Genomic DNA, 15,641 nt, shown 5'->3' on the forward strand with positions numbered 1-15,641 from the left:
CCTCCTCCTTGACCTTGATCCCTTTGTTGCTGCTACCTTTCTTCGACTGCCATCTGATCTCTTCCTGGTGAAGAGCTGCCCACATCTCGTTCCAAGGTAGGAGAGTCCCTCTGCCCAGGATACTCTAGACAAACACTTCCCAATCTTCTGAGACAACGTTTAGGGCTGTCCTCACCATTAGCTCCTGATCCGGTGTCGCTCCTATAACAGTCAATTGGTCTCGGATCTCATTCAGTCCTCCGATGAAGGTGTCAATCGATTGACCCTTCTTCATCAGATACGACCTCATTTGGTTCTCGAGCAACATTCTTCTCTGCACATAAGTATGCTAGTACAGGTTCTTGAGAGCCTCCCATATCTCAACTGCTATTTGCTTCTCGGCTATATGTGGTACCACATGATCCTTGACCCCATCAAGGATAATGCACTTGGCCCTCGCCATTGCCTCTTCGTACTTGTCGTTATCATTGGGGTCGACTGGGATAGCTATAACCTTTAAGGTGAAGTTCTTGACACGATTCCTGTCAAGCACTGATAAGGTTCTGGCCTTCCAAACTGCGAAGTTCGATGCTCTGTCTAGTCTATCCTGGTCTCTTACCCCGTGTAGTGCCATGACGCTCCTCTACTTCCCTCCTGGAAGTTCTCTGTTCGACTCCTCTAAGTCTCTACTTCCCGTCTGGAAGTTCTCTTCTGGACTCTGTCTGTGTCTTGATTTCCCTCTTGGAAATCCTTCTGCCACTTGTAGAGATGCCCTCTACTCTGATCGTCTTGTGCAATTGCACTGCTGATCCAGGTTCCTTGGCTAGAAACCCTCGGTAACAACTCCTTTGGCCCTGCTCTGTTAGGTACTATTCTGACTACAGTACCTCACCAGCTCCACTCTGCAATATTTCTGCAACCTTCTAGACTCCAACAACTGCCTCTCTGTGAACTGTGTCAGCCCCTCTCTGCCTCACGCTGGCTCTGCGTCACCCCAGATGGGTCTGCGTCACCTGTGGGATGCCCTGCGTCAACCTTCTGTCCCTCTGTGCCAGCAACGCTGGCCTCTCTGAGGCTTTGCGCAGCTCCCTGCTTCTTCTGCGTGGCTTTGGTTGGCTCTGCGTCACACTTCTTGGCCTCTGCACTGCTAGAAACAACTTCTGTCACCTCGAGACAACTGTTTTTTGCTGTTATTGCTCCGCTCGACTAATGTCTCTTAGTCCTCCTGTGATTTCAATCACGCTTTGATACCATGTTGAAGTTTCTAAGTTTACTTAGTTTAGAAACCCTTCGTGCACTTTTTCTGATTTATTCCTACCTACTTGTTATTTTTCTTTAACAAGTTATTTACAATGTAAATACTAAAAATAAACACTAGTTCATGCTCAACATATTACAAATCAACAACTAAAAGAAATAAGAACAAACACACCACATAACACCATTATTTTTGGACCGATGTCCCTGGAAAAACCCAATGCGGGGAAACCGGTGCAACTATCTGAGGGTTTTCTTATTAAGCAATATCAGAGTACAATCTGGGTGCCGAAACTGGCTTACCCAACAGAGAATTTCCTTAGCAGCTATACCTCACAGTTTGAGAGAAATCTCTTGGCTAAAACCCTGGAAAATCCTTTCGGCAGCTCCTCAGCACAAAACTGCTTTGTAACCCCAGCGTCTGCCCAATCTGGATTGCGTCAGCCCCTTTGTCTCACATTGGCCTTGCGTCAACCTTTCTTGGCCTGCGTCAGCTTTCTGGGCCTCTGCGTCAGACACGCTGGCCTCTCTGTTGCTCTGCGCAACACTTGGCTGCCTCTGCGTGGCCCTGCGTGAGCCCTTGCTAGCTCTGCGTCACTCTCCTTCGCTGTTGCGTTGCTCTCCCGACACAATCTCTGCCTTCTCTGTTTCTATGTACTCAATGCCCCTCAGCTGCTCTCCCAATCATTGATTCTATCTCTCTTAGCAAACCCCGCTCTAGAGAAGAATGACTGATCATCTGGTGTGTCTCTCCAAGTGACCTTCACGCCTCCTCTTATACTTTTCCTGTTGACATCTCAACAGCCGAGATTAAGTCCCTAATCAACCGCTAAGATTAGATCTGGCTTGATCCATGTCTTTGGACCATTCTAACACAGATTCATATTAATACACATTAATATTTTATTTTTCCTAAGTTTAGAGTTAGGGACTCCATTAAAAATATTAATTATTTTAATATCTTCTGATCTGTTTAGAATTTGTCCAAACCCTTTCTGGGTATTGGAGGTCTCATGTGCCCCAACCTCTCCACCAAATTTCGTGGCTAGAGCACATCCGACACTACCCCTAATCAACAAAAGGGCAAGGGAAAGACATCACAACAACCACAAAACAGATGGATGAGTTGGTTGAGAAGTTTGAGAAGAACTTTGCCTTGTTGTCATGCCTTTTTGCGACCATTATGAGAGGGGTGTGGTTTGTGGACAATGGGGCAACTCGTCACATGATGGTATCTTGAGATATTTTCACCAACATGGCCAAAGAGCCTATAGACCTACATGTGGAGCTTGGATGCAACAGAAGTATCCAGTAGATGGCATTGGAAGCATTGAGTTTCAGATGGACTCAGGGGGTATCATGGAGGTGAATCAAGTGATGTTTGTATCGGGTTGGAAAATAATCTCCTGCCAATTTTGACAATGGAGGACAGAGGACTAGAGGTTAGCTTCATGGGAGGTGAAGTAGTTGTTGCGCTGAAAGGCACTGATCCTAGGAAGACGCGAGTAATTGGGGGTAGGGAGAACAACCTATATTTGTTAAGAGGACAATCAGTGAAGGCTTTCATACATGAGAGTGAAAGCCAGTGTGAGACTTGGCACAAGAGGATGGGACACCTACACTAGAGGGTTCTTCCTATGTTACAGAGAATGGTTATAGGTTTTCTGAAAATCTGGGTGGAGCAGGAGAGAGTGTGTAAAGGGTATGCGCTTGGGAAAGCATGCCAAGGCAATGTTTCCCAACAGTGAGACTAGGTCCAAGTGGATATTGGACTTGGTGCATTTAGGTATATGTGGTGCTATGTTAGTGGAATCAATGACAGGGTCTTGTTACTTTGCGACATTCATATAAACATAGATCCTTGCATAGACACAAAATATGCAAAGTTTGCTCATCCATATACCATGTAAAGGTGAATATATCAAAATGGCAACAAGTGCAATACATATGAACAACAAAATACATAATCAATGAGGCTGTAAATGGCCTCTAGAGTCCAAAAACAATGTTACAAGCTATGGGGCCACTGGCCTACTACAAGTCTACATATTAGTGATCAACATGATCAACTACTCATCATGATCAACTGCTCATCATGATCAAACTCATCACCACTACCAGACATGGGATCATCAATAGGAGCTACATAAACATCATCTGGCTTAGAATTTGAGGACTACTTAGACTCCTCTGCAACTTCAGTAGTAGCAACAAAACTAGACCTAATGGAAGTATGAGTTGGTTGAGCTGCATGACTAGTGCCTTCCATTGGTTGTTTGACTTTGCTTGATTCAGCTACTAGTTTTGGTTCCATTGGTACTACTAGATTTGCATTAGGATCAACCCCCTAACTCCATGGTGTTAATATCAAAATCAACATCAAACTCAGTTGGTTGAGTCTCCTTCACCCATTTTGATGTTGGATCAATATTGTCCAACGCAATGAGATCTAGATCAGGGCTTCTGTTCATTAACTGGTTACGCCTTAGTCAAAGGTTGTATTGCATGAAGACGAGATCACTTAAATTGTTTTTGTTCCAAATGGATTATCTTTTTCGTGTGTATCAGCTCAAAAACAGACCAATTGCACTCATAAACAGAAGCACTGCAAGTATGGATGAGGACTCTAACTGCAACTTTTGCAATTGAGGATACTGGCTACCAAATGACTCCCACCAATGTGCTGCAACGACAAAGACATTAGTTAGTTTATTTCATTACTTAATTGTAAAACAATTTAGATTCTAAATTTGGCTAAAAAACAAGTATTTATAGTTTTAATTGTAAACAATTGAACTTTAAAAGAAAAACAAATTGGAATTGTTTACTTGGTTGATCCACATCTCTTGCCATTTTTGCCAAAGGTACCTGCCGCTTTACTGAAAAGACTAAGCTGTTTATTTATTTCCAACTAGTCGGAATGTTTAGGGACCATGCACTCTAAGCAATCATACAACCCATCTTGACATTCCTAGTGTGCTCTTTTCCTAGCCGAGCTTTATAATGATACTTTGGGTTCAGGAAATATTTGGTTGCATGTATAGGACGATGGAGTTGATTGTTCCATCTGTTATCAATGATCTCCCAAATAGACCCATATTTAGCTACTTTATCCTTGTAGGTTGCCTGTATCTGCTCCTTTTCCTAATCCATAGTCTCATAGGTGTAGCCCATGGCCATTTTTTCCCCATCTGCCATTTGTAACACCTTAACAAGGAGCTCACCAATTTTCACAAACTTTGAAGATTTTCTCCAAAAGAAATTGTCAAAACTTTCTTTTTGGTGTCTTTGCCATCTTGTCTACGAGCCCACCAAGATGAATTCCATCCATCAAAAGGAAACAATTTCTGCAAGTTTTTTTGTTGAGAATTGAGGGCTTGCAATGTAAGGAAGTGAGTTGCAAATCTCATAACTGCAGGCCTAACAAGTTCCTTGCCCCCAATGTTTTTTCTCATTAGTCTCAATACCCATAAGTGGTTGTAGATATATTTTGTGATGCACTTGGCATGCTCTACAATGTTCTTTACCCACTCCACCTTGCCTATGCCCTCAAGCATGAGGTCTGTGCAATGTGTAGCACATGGAATCCAAAATATGGTCTTATGTTTGGACTCTAGCATCTTTCCAACAAGACCATAGTTTGAGGCATTATCTGTGATAACTTGCACAACATTCTCCTCCCCCACTGCTTTAATCATATCATCCAAAAGCTCAAATAGATGGTTTGAATCCTTCACCGTATAAGATGCATCAACTAATTTAAAAAACATGGTTCCTTGAGGGCAAGAAACAAGGAAATTAATGGTAGTGCGGTTTTTTCCGTCTGTCCATCCATCTGACATGATGGAACAACCTATTTTGGCCCATGACTCTCTATATTCAGTCAAATATTCATTAATTCAAACAATCTCTTTTTGCAAAAGAGTTCCCTCAAGTCATGTACACTAGGGCCTTTGAAGCCCTTTCCTGCAGATATAACAAAGTCCCACATAGCTTGGTAATAAGGTGAGCAGACATCATTAAAGGGGATATCTACATCATACCACCATCTAGCAATGTATTGAAAATAAACTTCTTTGCATAGCTTTTTTCAATGGTTATCCAAAGTGGGTTGAGTTAGACGTGGTTGGGAGGAAGTGGCATTAGCAGACATAGTGGCAAGGGAAGTTGAAAATTAACTCTTTATGCTCATCATCTTTTTTCCTTTAGATTGTTGGCCTTGATTATAAGATCCAAGAGCAGGAGGAACATAGTGGAACGGGTCATGGACACTGGTGGAAGGGATAGAAAAGGAGCCTTGAATCTCAAAATCTTCATACCCACCAGCTCTCACGGCTTGTAAAATTTCCTTTTTCCTTGCAATTTCTTCTTGGATAGCCTTATTCCCAAGCTTCTCAAACTTCAAAAGGTATTCTGACCTAATATTGCCTAACACTTCTTCGGTGCTTTACATGGCTTTACTTGGCTCTTATCCCAACCAAGTGTTGTTTCAACCTGTAAATACCCCATCCAACATATTTTTGGCAATATTTGCAGATCATTTTTCCATCAATCATATCACAATGAGCCTATGCAGTGTCCTTGGCTTTTGGAGTCATGGTGGCTAATGAAATATTTGAAATTTGCAAAGGAAATAAATCTGCAAATTAAAAAAAATTGCAACTAAGTAAAATGGAAAACCTAAAGATAAATTTGGAAAAAAAAATGGGGTAGATTTAGCCTACAAACAGGTTGAAATTTAAGACTTGAAAACTAGTAGTTGAAATTCGCAAGAACACAAAAAAATAAATTAAATACACGGACACCAATGAAATATGGATTTTTTCAAGTGAAAATCCTTACCTGGAAATGCAAACTAGCTGCCTTAGCCTCCTCTTGAAGATGCCAACTCCACTAGACAACTCCAAAGTAGCTCCAAGATGATAAACACAACCCAGACTCTTTTCTGTTCCACTACCATAAAATCTTAGCACTCTCCAAGCTCACAAAAACTCCAAATGAGATGTGTGAGGCAAATGAGAGGGGAGGCATGCTTTTAAAGGCTTGGAGGGGCTGTTTTTGGAGGGAAACAAGCCCTAGTTTCCCTCAAAACCACTCATGCATGCCCAAAACCGTTGCGCGTAGCTTCCGTGGCCGTGTTGGTAATGAATGGCCAATTTATGACGAAACTGACCGGTTTATGGGAAAACTAGCAGGTTCTGTCATAAACCTTCCGGTTTATGACTGGTTTGATGCAATCCCTTGGCTTGCAGGGGGATGAACTGGATTTATTGGTCGGTTTGGTCACAAAGGCTAATGAACCGAACGGTTTGACCGGTTACAGGTTCAACCCGACCAGTTTTGAATAATATGGTAACAACTCACATTTTGCATGAAACAATATCCACACAACAACCCTTAAAACTATAATAGCACTCCATGATGTAAATCTATAAGAAAATTCCTTGAACAACATTATTTGTGAAATGCACACAAATATTGAGGCACACTGAGTAGAGTGTTGGGTCTTCAGCATGCCTACTAGCACTAGCAAACTTGTACCTAGATCGTCGCATATGACCAGGTCAATATTATGATATTTGGATCCATAGATGTTTTTGCAGTTTCTTTATAAATGTTATTGATGAAACCTTCCGGTAAACTGTGTGTTGTTTTCGTTGATATGCCCGATGTTTCAGGTGAACACTTCACCCATATTCAGGGACATAAAGCTTAACTAATGATGCGAAGAGTGCCGGACCTTGGTATATAGAGGATGGAGTTAGAATACAACTGTTAGGGTAGGTGAAAATGATGAGACTGTTGAAATTAATAATGAATAGGAACGTTTGAACTTGAATTAAAAAGAAATAACTAAAAGGGTTATTAATGAAGTCAGCTAAGGACAATTTTTTATCTAATTGATAATAGGTCAAATAATTTAAATTAAATTAGTATCTAATTTGTTAAGAATTGGAAATTATACTTAATAATAATAGGTAAAAAATTGTATTAACTTAGTATTAATTTAATTGGAATAAAAAAATATTTTTAATTATGGGATAGGATCAGAAAACAGGTAATGGAAGAATTAAAAACAAAGGGCATAAGAATAAAATATTATTAATAATTAATTAGTTAGAATGAGATTGATTTTCGTCCACATAGAATAAAATAGAATTAATATGGAATTAATGAATTAAATTAAGATTTTTTTTTGGTTTAAGCTAATTTGAATATTATACAAGATATCTTTAATGAAATTGGAATAAATTAAGTTATATTAAGAATAGAATAGAATAAATATTGAAAACAAAAAGACAAAAGATTAAGTAATATAGTTTAAAATTAGAATCAAAGAAATTATAAATGTTACTGAACCCAAGTAACATTACTAAGTTGAAATCAAAACTAAGCTGTAATAAGTAGCTCTTCTCTGTAACATAACTTGCACACATGAAACTGGTTTGTCCTTGTGGATGGGATAGGGAAATTGTCATTTACTTCAACATGTCAATCTTACTTTCTTTGTTATTTTAAAATTTAAGTTAAAGTTCTTGATAATACCTTTTTTTGAACACTGAAGAAAGGAAAGGAAGCTTTGGAGGAGATTAACAAACAAATGGGACTTGCTTTTGATGATTTTGACTTGGAGGTAATCTTTCAATTCTTTGATACTTTGGTTGAGTTCAACTGTACATTTTCTCTTGAGAGAGAATATTTAATTTAATATTTTGGTTTGGCTGTAGTATTACATGAGGCTTTTTCGTGATGATATCAAGCGCAACCCCACCAATGTAGAACTTTTTGACATTGCTCAGTCTAACAGTGAACATTCCAGACACTGGTTTTTCCAGGTACAATAAAGTGTTCATTTAAATTTTACCTATGTGCTGAATGCTTGGTTTGGTAGGTTTGTGCTCTAAAATCTTGTTTTAGATAACATTTTTGTGCCTTGCATAAGATAATTCTTAGCTTTCCCATTAATGTTGTCTCGCACATGATCAGGGAGATTTAGTCATTGATGGACAAGTTACTGTCAGCAATCTAATGAGAATTGTAAAAGATACACTGAAAGCGAATCCAAACAACTCTGTGATTGGCTTTAAAGACAACTCAAGGTAAAGTAATACAATCCCATAGATTTTACTCTTGGACGTCACTACCCTTTTAAAACCTTTAATTGGATTCCATTTTTGTTCCCATGTTGTTACTTCAAAGACATTTATTTTGGCTGTGAACTTAAACAAAAATTTAGCCTGAGACATACTGTACATAGATTTATACTCTAGATTGATTATGAAGTGAAGTTACAAATTTATATGATTGTGCATCAGTGCAATCAGAGGCTTTCCAGTACAGGCATTAATTCCAGTATCAGCAGGCTCAACCTCTCCACTGAGTACTGTTCATCGTGACTTTGACATTCTTTTCACTGCAGAGACTCATAATTTCCCTTGTGCGGTATGCTCTTTCAGTCTATTTGTTCGTTGTGTCTCAAGGTTGGTTTAGAAATTTGCCAGTCTCTTCATGCTGCATGATTTGTTGTAATTGTTCAAAAGTTTTTGAGACATTGATGTGTAATATCTTCAGTGTTGAGAGTTGCATCCAACTTGTAAGTGGTAATCAAGGGTAAAACAGTGAACTGAAGATTGAGATTTTAATATACATGGTGCACTTGTAACATAAAAAAATGTGTTTTTTTTGTTTTCTGTTTTTTTTTTTTTTTGTTTTAATTTTAAATTTATTTATTTAAGGGGGTTTATGTTTATTGCAATCATGAACACATGTGCATAGGCATCTCAAAATGAAACTTGGATCTACATGCTGTAGGGACTTTTGTTGTGGAACTTTAATCAATATAAACCCCATAAAGCATTGTTTGTCTTCTTCATATACATTGACATTTATTTTTGTATTTTATCGGACATTTCAGAATCCATATATTTGGGTGTAATAAACGAAAGAGGTGTGTGAGTTACATCTTTGGAGTACTTGAATGAGATGATGTTGTGGCACTACGTTTTTTTCTGGAGAAATATAGCCCCCCATTTTGTCTATTTGTTAAGCATTACAAGTGAGGAGGCTGTTACCTTGTCAACCCTTATGGATTTCCACCCTCTTTCCTAGTTTTCTGGATGGAGCATGGTAGTATGTAGTGGGGAATTTTTTTACAAATTTGTAGCCCACCCAGTTTCCAGGTTATAGCATAATGTTTAAACTTTAATGTCCACAGCCCCAAAGTGTTGGCTGATATAAAAACTGATAAAGCTACTAATTAACTTGAAACATACAGGACTATTCTACTCCATTTAATTTTCAGCTGATAAGGAAGAAATAACACAAGCTCACACAGAACTTACACTGTGAGTTTTGGTCAACTAGACCCTGGAAAAACCCAGAAGGGGAAACCAGACTCCAGTCTTCACAGAGGATTTTTATTTACTTCTCAGGAAAACAATTACACAGCAATAAAACAACAGTATACTTATCTCCCTCTTTCTCTGCCACTCTTCAGCCTTTTTTCATAGAAATTCGTGCCCCACAGTTAACCTCTGACAGCTACAATTAATGGACTGAGAGCTGACTGATATGCCTTCAATTTTGTGCTCTTTCACTGACAAAATTTGCACTGACAGCTGACTGATATGCCTTCAATTTTGTGCTCTTTCACTGACAACATTCCCTTAAACTTTGTGCCAGAGATCTGCTCCTTTTCTGGAAATTCAGGCCTGCAAGTGACTGCCCTCTTCCTAGAATTTTTGGTCAGCAAATGTCAATAGAGTTCCTCGAAATTTGGGTCTCTAGCAGACAGACCTCTTCCTCGAATTTCGAGCCAGGATCGGCAGCTCTATTCCTCGAACTTCATGCTGGTCTTCTCCAGAAAATTTGAGCTCTGTCAAACTAGAACTCGCGCTGAAGCAGTTTCCTAGAATTTCGGACCATCAGTCTTGGAGTGATATCTGCACTCTTACAGGCTTAATCTCTGCTTGATTGTAATCTCTTTGCTGTAGGTGGTCTCTCTCCCTTGGCAAACTTACTATCACAACTTCCTCCTCTTCTCCTTGCTCCCTCTCTTTTCCAAATGCTCATTGGAAGAATGAAAATTGAGCTTCCATAAGATAGGTGAACCCTAATGCTATTGATCACAATGGTGATCATTCCCTTGCGTGACCCCCCTTCATTAATGACTCCTAGTTACTTTATAACTAGTTTTATACCTTGTACTTTTTCTCCACATAAAAGTCTACTTTAAAATATAAAGTGATTTTAATATTATAAAGTACTTTAGTACTTTTTCTCATAAAGTCACTTTAAGACATAAAGTGACATTAATATAAAGTGCCTAGTACATGTACCACACAAAGTGACTTTTTCACCATGACTTTAATATAACCCATAAAGTCACATGCCAAAAAGGTAATTAAACTGTCTTGCTAGGAAAATAGGCTAATGCACTAGGAAACACTTCCTTGGTACCCTTAATATTTTTAACATGTAGTGATCTAGCATAATTTTGCCCTAGCGTTTCCTTAAGAACTAGGGTTTCTTAGTAAAAATTTCTCACTTTTGAAACAAACAATTTATTCAATACAATAATATACTTCAATAAACAGTGCTGGCTTCCAATAATGTAACAATTCCAATAGTATAACCCAACCGTTTCATCAATCGATATAATCCAATTGCAACAGATGAACAATTCAAACAGAGCATAATAAATCTAAGTTGCACTGAAACGAATACGGGAACAGATACAGATATGGGGTTTGAAACGGATACGACAAATTTTCAAAAAATCTGGATACGATACGGCAGGAAACGACACACACACACACATGCACATATAAATTTAAAAAATAAAAAATTCATATTATCATACATATTTTAGAACCTAAATTAGATATAAAGACTAAAAATACATAATCAATTATCATCTATGATCCATCATGATTCATCATCATCAATTCAACATAAACATTGTCATCATCATTAATGATTATTATAACATTCATGATTCAACATATCATCAAGTTTTTGTTTCAAATTTCAATCATCAAGTTATCAACATGACAAGTTACACCACCATTACCAAAATTAATAATGCATACTACATAGTACAAAGTACAAAATGAACTATGACTGGCAGTCTACTATCATTATTCATAATTCATATGGTTGTTCAAAAGTTCAAAAGTTAAAACACCATCATAAATTACATTTACGTGTCATCAAATATGTCTTCATTCATGCCACTAAAAAGTTCCACATCCTCTCCAGAAGTGGGACTGGGAACATTGCTGCCATGTGCACTTGAAGATCTACCTATTGGTGACTCTGCATCAAACAAAGTCATATGAGACATGTCATTCAATGTCATATCCAGGTTAGGCATAGGAAAAATTTTAAGGATGGAAATTTATCTTAAAGTTTAGAAACCTTGGCGAATCCCACTAGTCCATAATATGAAATCTATAAAATGTTTGGAGATATTTTTGTAAAAATATTCAAATTTATAATATTTTTATATAGTCTATATAATTTTTTGGCGATTTTTAGGGTAAAATAATTTCATTCTATAAAATTTGGGCGAATCATTTTTACAAAAAAATGGAAATTAGCGAATCTGTTTTTGGAAAAAGTATAGAAAATTAGCCCATGGGCTAATATTAGCCCCTAAAATTTTCCCTGGTCAGGCAACTCTGGTTCCACGTCTCATAATTTGGTGGGCCCAAATTTGTATTCATCTCTCTTGTGTGACAGAAGGTGAAGGTTTGAATGAACATACACTAGTTCCTCAGCCTTCTTAGAGCCCAATCTGTTTCGTTTCACTAAATGGATGAAGCTGTATGTATTCCAGTTCATTTCTGTTGAAGAGGAATTAGCAACCTGTGACATGATCATGATGGCCAATTTTTGGATATGTGGAAGTGCCCCACCATAGAAGTTCCACCACTCAACTGGACTTAATCTGGTCTTGTCCCACATACAATCAATATCACAACCCAACCCTCTAATCCCATAAAATGAGAAAATTGTGCATGAATCCGAAGCCCAATTTTGGATCTACAAAAAGCTTTCTAAAAGCATTTTTTAAATCCTTCTGCGACTTCTGGGTCTTTGTTTGGTGTGGTTCTTTTTGGATCACTTAGCAACTCTGCAACATAATATTTTGGATTCACTGCATAGGCCAAAAGGTGCAATGGGGTGGTCATCTTGTTCCACCTTTTGGTCAATATATATTTTACTTCTATGTAAAAGAATTCATCTGGGTCATTCTCCTTGGCATTTATAACCAACCTCATCTTCTCTATCATGGAATCAATGCCCTCATACACCTCTCCCAAATTAGGCATATCTATGTCAAACATACGGAGCAAATCCACAATTGGCTTAGTAAATGCCAAGAGGTACTCCACCCTATCCCACAATTCATCATCAACAACTAACCGTTTCAGTGCTTGTGCTCTATCAATTGGGATTGCCTCCATTGATTCCAAAGAGAACTGCATACCATTGATTGTAATGCATCTTTCACTTGCATAAGCCTTGTTAAGACTATGTTGTGAGAAGCAAATAGAGTCTCGGCAACCTGCAGGTGCCAAATTGCCAATGTTTCAAATTTCATCAAATTAAAAATCATAATTTGATTGAATAACTATTATGATTCACGAATCATGACATTTGAGAATCCAATTTAGATATTTGAATTTAGAGTCAGAAATTAGAATTTATGAAATAAACTTTGAAGTATAGGTACCTTAAGGAGCTCCAACTTAGCAAATTCCCTGTAGATGCCTTGGGACATGTGGTGGTTTGTGTTAAAGGCTTGAATTTCTTTTGTCTCTTCAAAAATAACTCGAATCCACTCAATTTGCTTCCCCATCTTGCTCAACTTGAGGCTCAATGAATGTACAACACAAGGGGTCCAAAAGATGTGTTGATATTTGCCTTCAATAATTAGGCCTGCTGCTCTACACACCGTTGCATTGTCAGTTATTACTTGGAAAACATTTTCAGGCCCTGTGAAGTTAATTGCTTCAATCAAGATCTCAGCAATGAATTGATAATCTTTCATCTGCCCCTCACAATCCATTGCCTTCAAAAACATTGCCCCCTGTGGGCTTTGAGCAATCACATTAATCAAAGGCCCATTTATTTGATCTTTCCATCCATCAGAAATGATGGACACCCCTGAAATGCGCCATGAATTACGAATGGGGCTTTATTTAGCCTCCAAATCTAACTTTTCAGCATACAACATTGTGGTGCGTACCTTCTCATATCTAGGGCTCTTGAACCCTCTTGGGGTTTCATTCGCTGCTTTTATCATCTTTGCCCAGTAAGGAGATCACACAAGGTTAAAGGGAAGACTATTTGCATAAATGCATTGCCCTATAGTTGCATTTGCTATCTCTCGAGTGTCGTTATTAAAACTCATTTCAAGCGGTCCCAAATTAGACTGCTATGAACAAACAATTCCATGAGAATGAAGTGGAGGCTTTGATGAAGATGCTCCCAACCTTGTTGGGTGTTTTAAATGGGAGGCACTATTTGCCTCATTTGCTTTAGCATCTGCCTTGCCTTATTCTTTCTGATATTTTGCAAGTTTTGCCTTCCTTAAACCATTTTTATTTGTCCCATTCTCTTTAGGTGGGCCACTGCATATTCGAACCCCATTGCCTTTTAACCCAAGCAAATGTGCTTTAACCCGTGTGTATGATCCCTTATACTCCTTTTTACGCTCACTGCAAATCCATGCCCATCATCCCCCTCCTTGGATCTTCCCAACAATAGTTACATATTTCCAAAGTAGTGACTTAAGATCAACTTTAGGGGCAGACTCAATTTCGTGTTCCACTGTCTCTGCCTCATGAATGACTGAACTTGAAGTTGCCATGAATGATGATGATGATGTAAATGAAACTGCAAAATAAATTCTCAAGATCAAGAAGACTTAGAACAACATTCCCAAGATTATGAAGATCAAGACCATGGTCAACAACATGATGAAAGTGTTTTTGAAAATGGAAATAAATACACTCATGATCATGTTGAAGTGTGAAAAATTTTAAAACTTAAAACAACAAGAGGAAACCCTTGAAATTTTATCCTCATGGAAAATTAATGGACAGTTGCCTTTCAATGGGAAATTGACTAATAAGTAGAAGTTCTTATCAATCTACGATTAAAAATTGTTGTCTCTTATTCATGTTATAGTAAAGTTCAAACAATATTTGTTGGGAAGCGTTTCATTATTTGGACCAAGATTGCGGGGAGCGGCTCCCCTTGATCCCGCTCCTAATCCACGCTCCAGTCGGGAGCGTGCTCCTGTCGCTCTGAGAGCGACTTTTGCAACCGGGGAGCAATCGCTCCCGATCGCTCCTCGGTTGGAAAAGTCGCTCCCGACCGGCAGAGAGCGATGCCCGCACAGCCGAGAGAGAGGCGACGACGGCGTAGGAGAGAGGGAGAGGGAGGGAAAAAGGGAGAGAGGGAAGGGGAGAGGGGGCTCACGACCCAAAAAAACCGTTGCCTAGTTTTTTTGGGATCGAAGGAGGGAGCGTCGTTCCGGGCGACTTTTCTAACCGAGGAGCGATCGCTCCCGACCGCTCCCCAGTTGGAAAAGTCGCTCCTGACTGGCGGAGAGTGATGCCTGTGCGATTGAGAGAGAGGTGACGATGGCGTAGGAGAGAGGGAGAGGGAGGGAAAAAGGGAGAGAGGGAAGGGAAGGGGGGGGGAGGGGCGAAAATAAATAAACCCTCTCCCCTCTCAGTATTCACTTCATCCCATTGAGAGAGAGCAAGAGAGTTTGGAGAGAGTTTGTAGAGAGTTTGAAGTAAGGAGAGGAGCTTGGAGAAGTTTGAAGAGATTGCAAGGGGAGATTGGAGCTTGGGATCGAAGGCCAAAGAGGTAGGATATACACTCTAATCTAGCAATTTATTTATTTTTTTTTTTTTTTTCTATGTTCATTGCTAAATAAATAAATAAATTTTTTTCTATGTTTCCTATTTGATCAAAGCAAAATGTAGCTCAATAAGTAATACAAAGATATTTACAGTAATAGAAACATCAAGTTTCTATTAGAAAATAGAAACAACCAGTTTCTTCTAAGAAACTGCTAAAATGATAAAAATAGCAACAACTAATAAGAATGAGCATTAAACACTAAATAGCATTATTCTAATACCCTCCCTTAATGTTCAATATATTTACAACACCGATAGACCCTCTGAATTTTACAAACTTATAAGGACCAAGAGGCTTGGTGAAGATGTCTGCGGGCTGCTCTATTGTGGGAACATATTGCAACTAAACGGATCTGTCTTCAACAAGTTGGCAAATGTAGTGGCAATGGGTTTCTACATGCTTTGTTCGTTCATGAAAGACTGGATTCTTGGCAAGTTTGAGCACTCCCTGATTATCAC

The 15,641-nt window shown here is 38.7% G+C and overlaps 1 protein-coding gene across 1 annotated transcript in view; it reads left to right on the top strand.

Moving 5' to 3' along the window:
* PUR4 (purine biosynthesis 4) overlaps positions 1-15,641 on the top strand; it is a 205,915-nt gene that overhangs the window by 15,265 nt on the left and 175,009 nt on the right. The window contains exons 8-11 of the mRNA XM_089374764.1: positions 7,802-7,870; positions 7,965-8,072; positions 8,224-8,336; positions 8,553-8,679. Coding sequence (XP_089230890.1) covers positions 7,802-7,870; positions 7,965-8,072; positions 8,224-8,336; positions 8,553-8,679 — 417 coding nt within the window. The remainder of the gene's footprint in view (positions 1-7,801; positions 7,871-7,964; positions 8,073-8,223; positions 8,337-8,552; positions 8,680-15,641) is intronic.

Source organism: Pinus tabuliformis, chromosome 8 (genome assembly GCF_031772625.1).
Source record: "Pinus tabuliformis cultivar Carrire ecotype Pingquan chromosome 8, CPIR1, whole genome shotgun sequence".
Lineage (NCBI taxonomy): Eukaryota > Viridiplantae > Streptophyta > Pinopsida > Pinales > Pinaceae > Pinus > Pinus tabuliformis.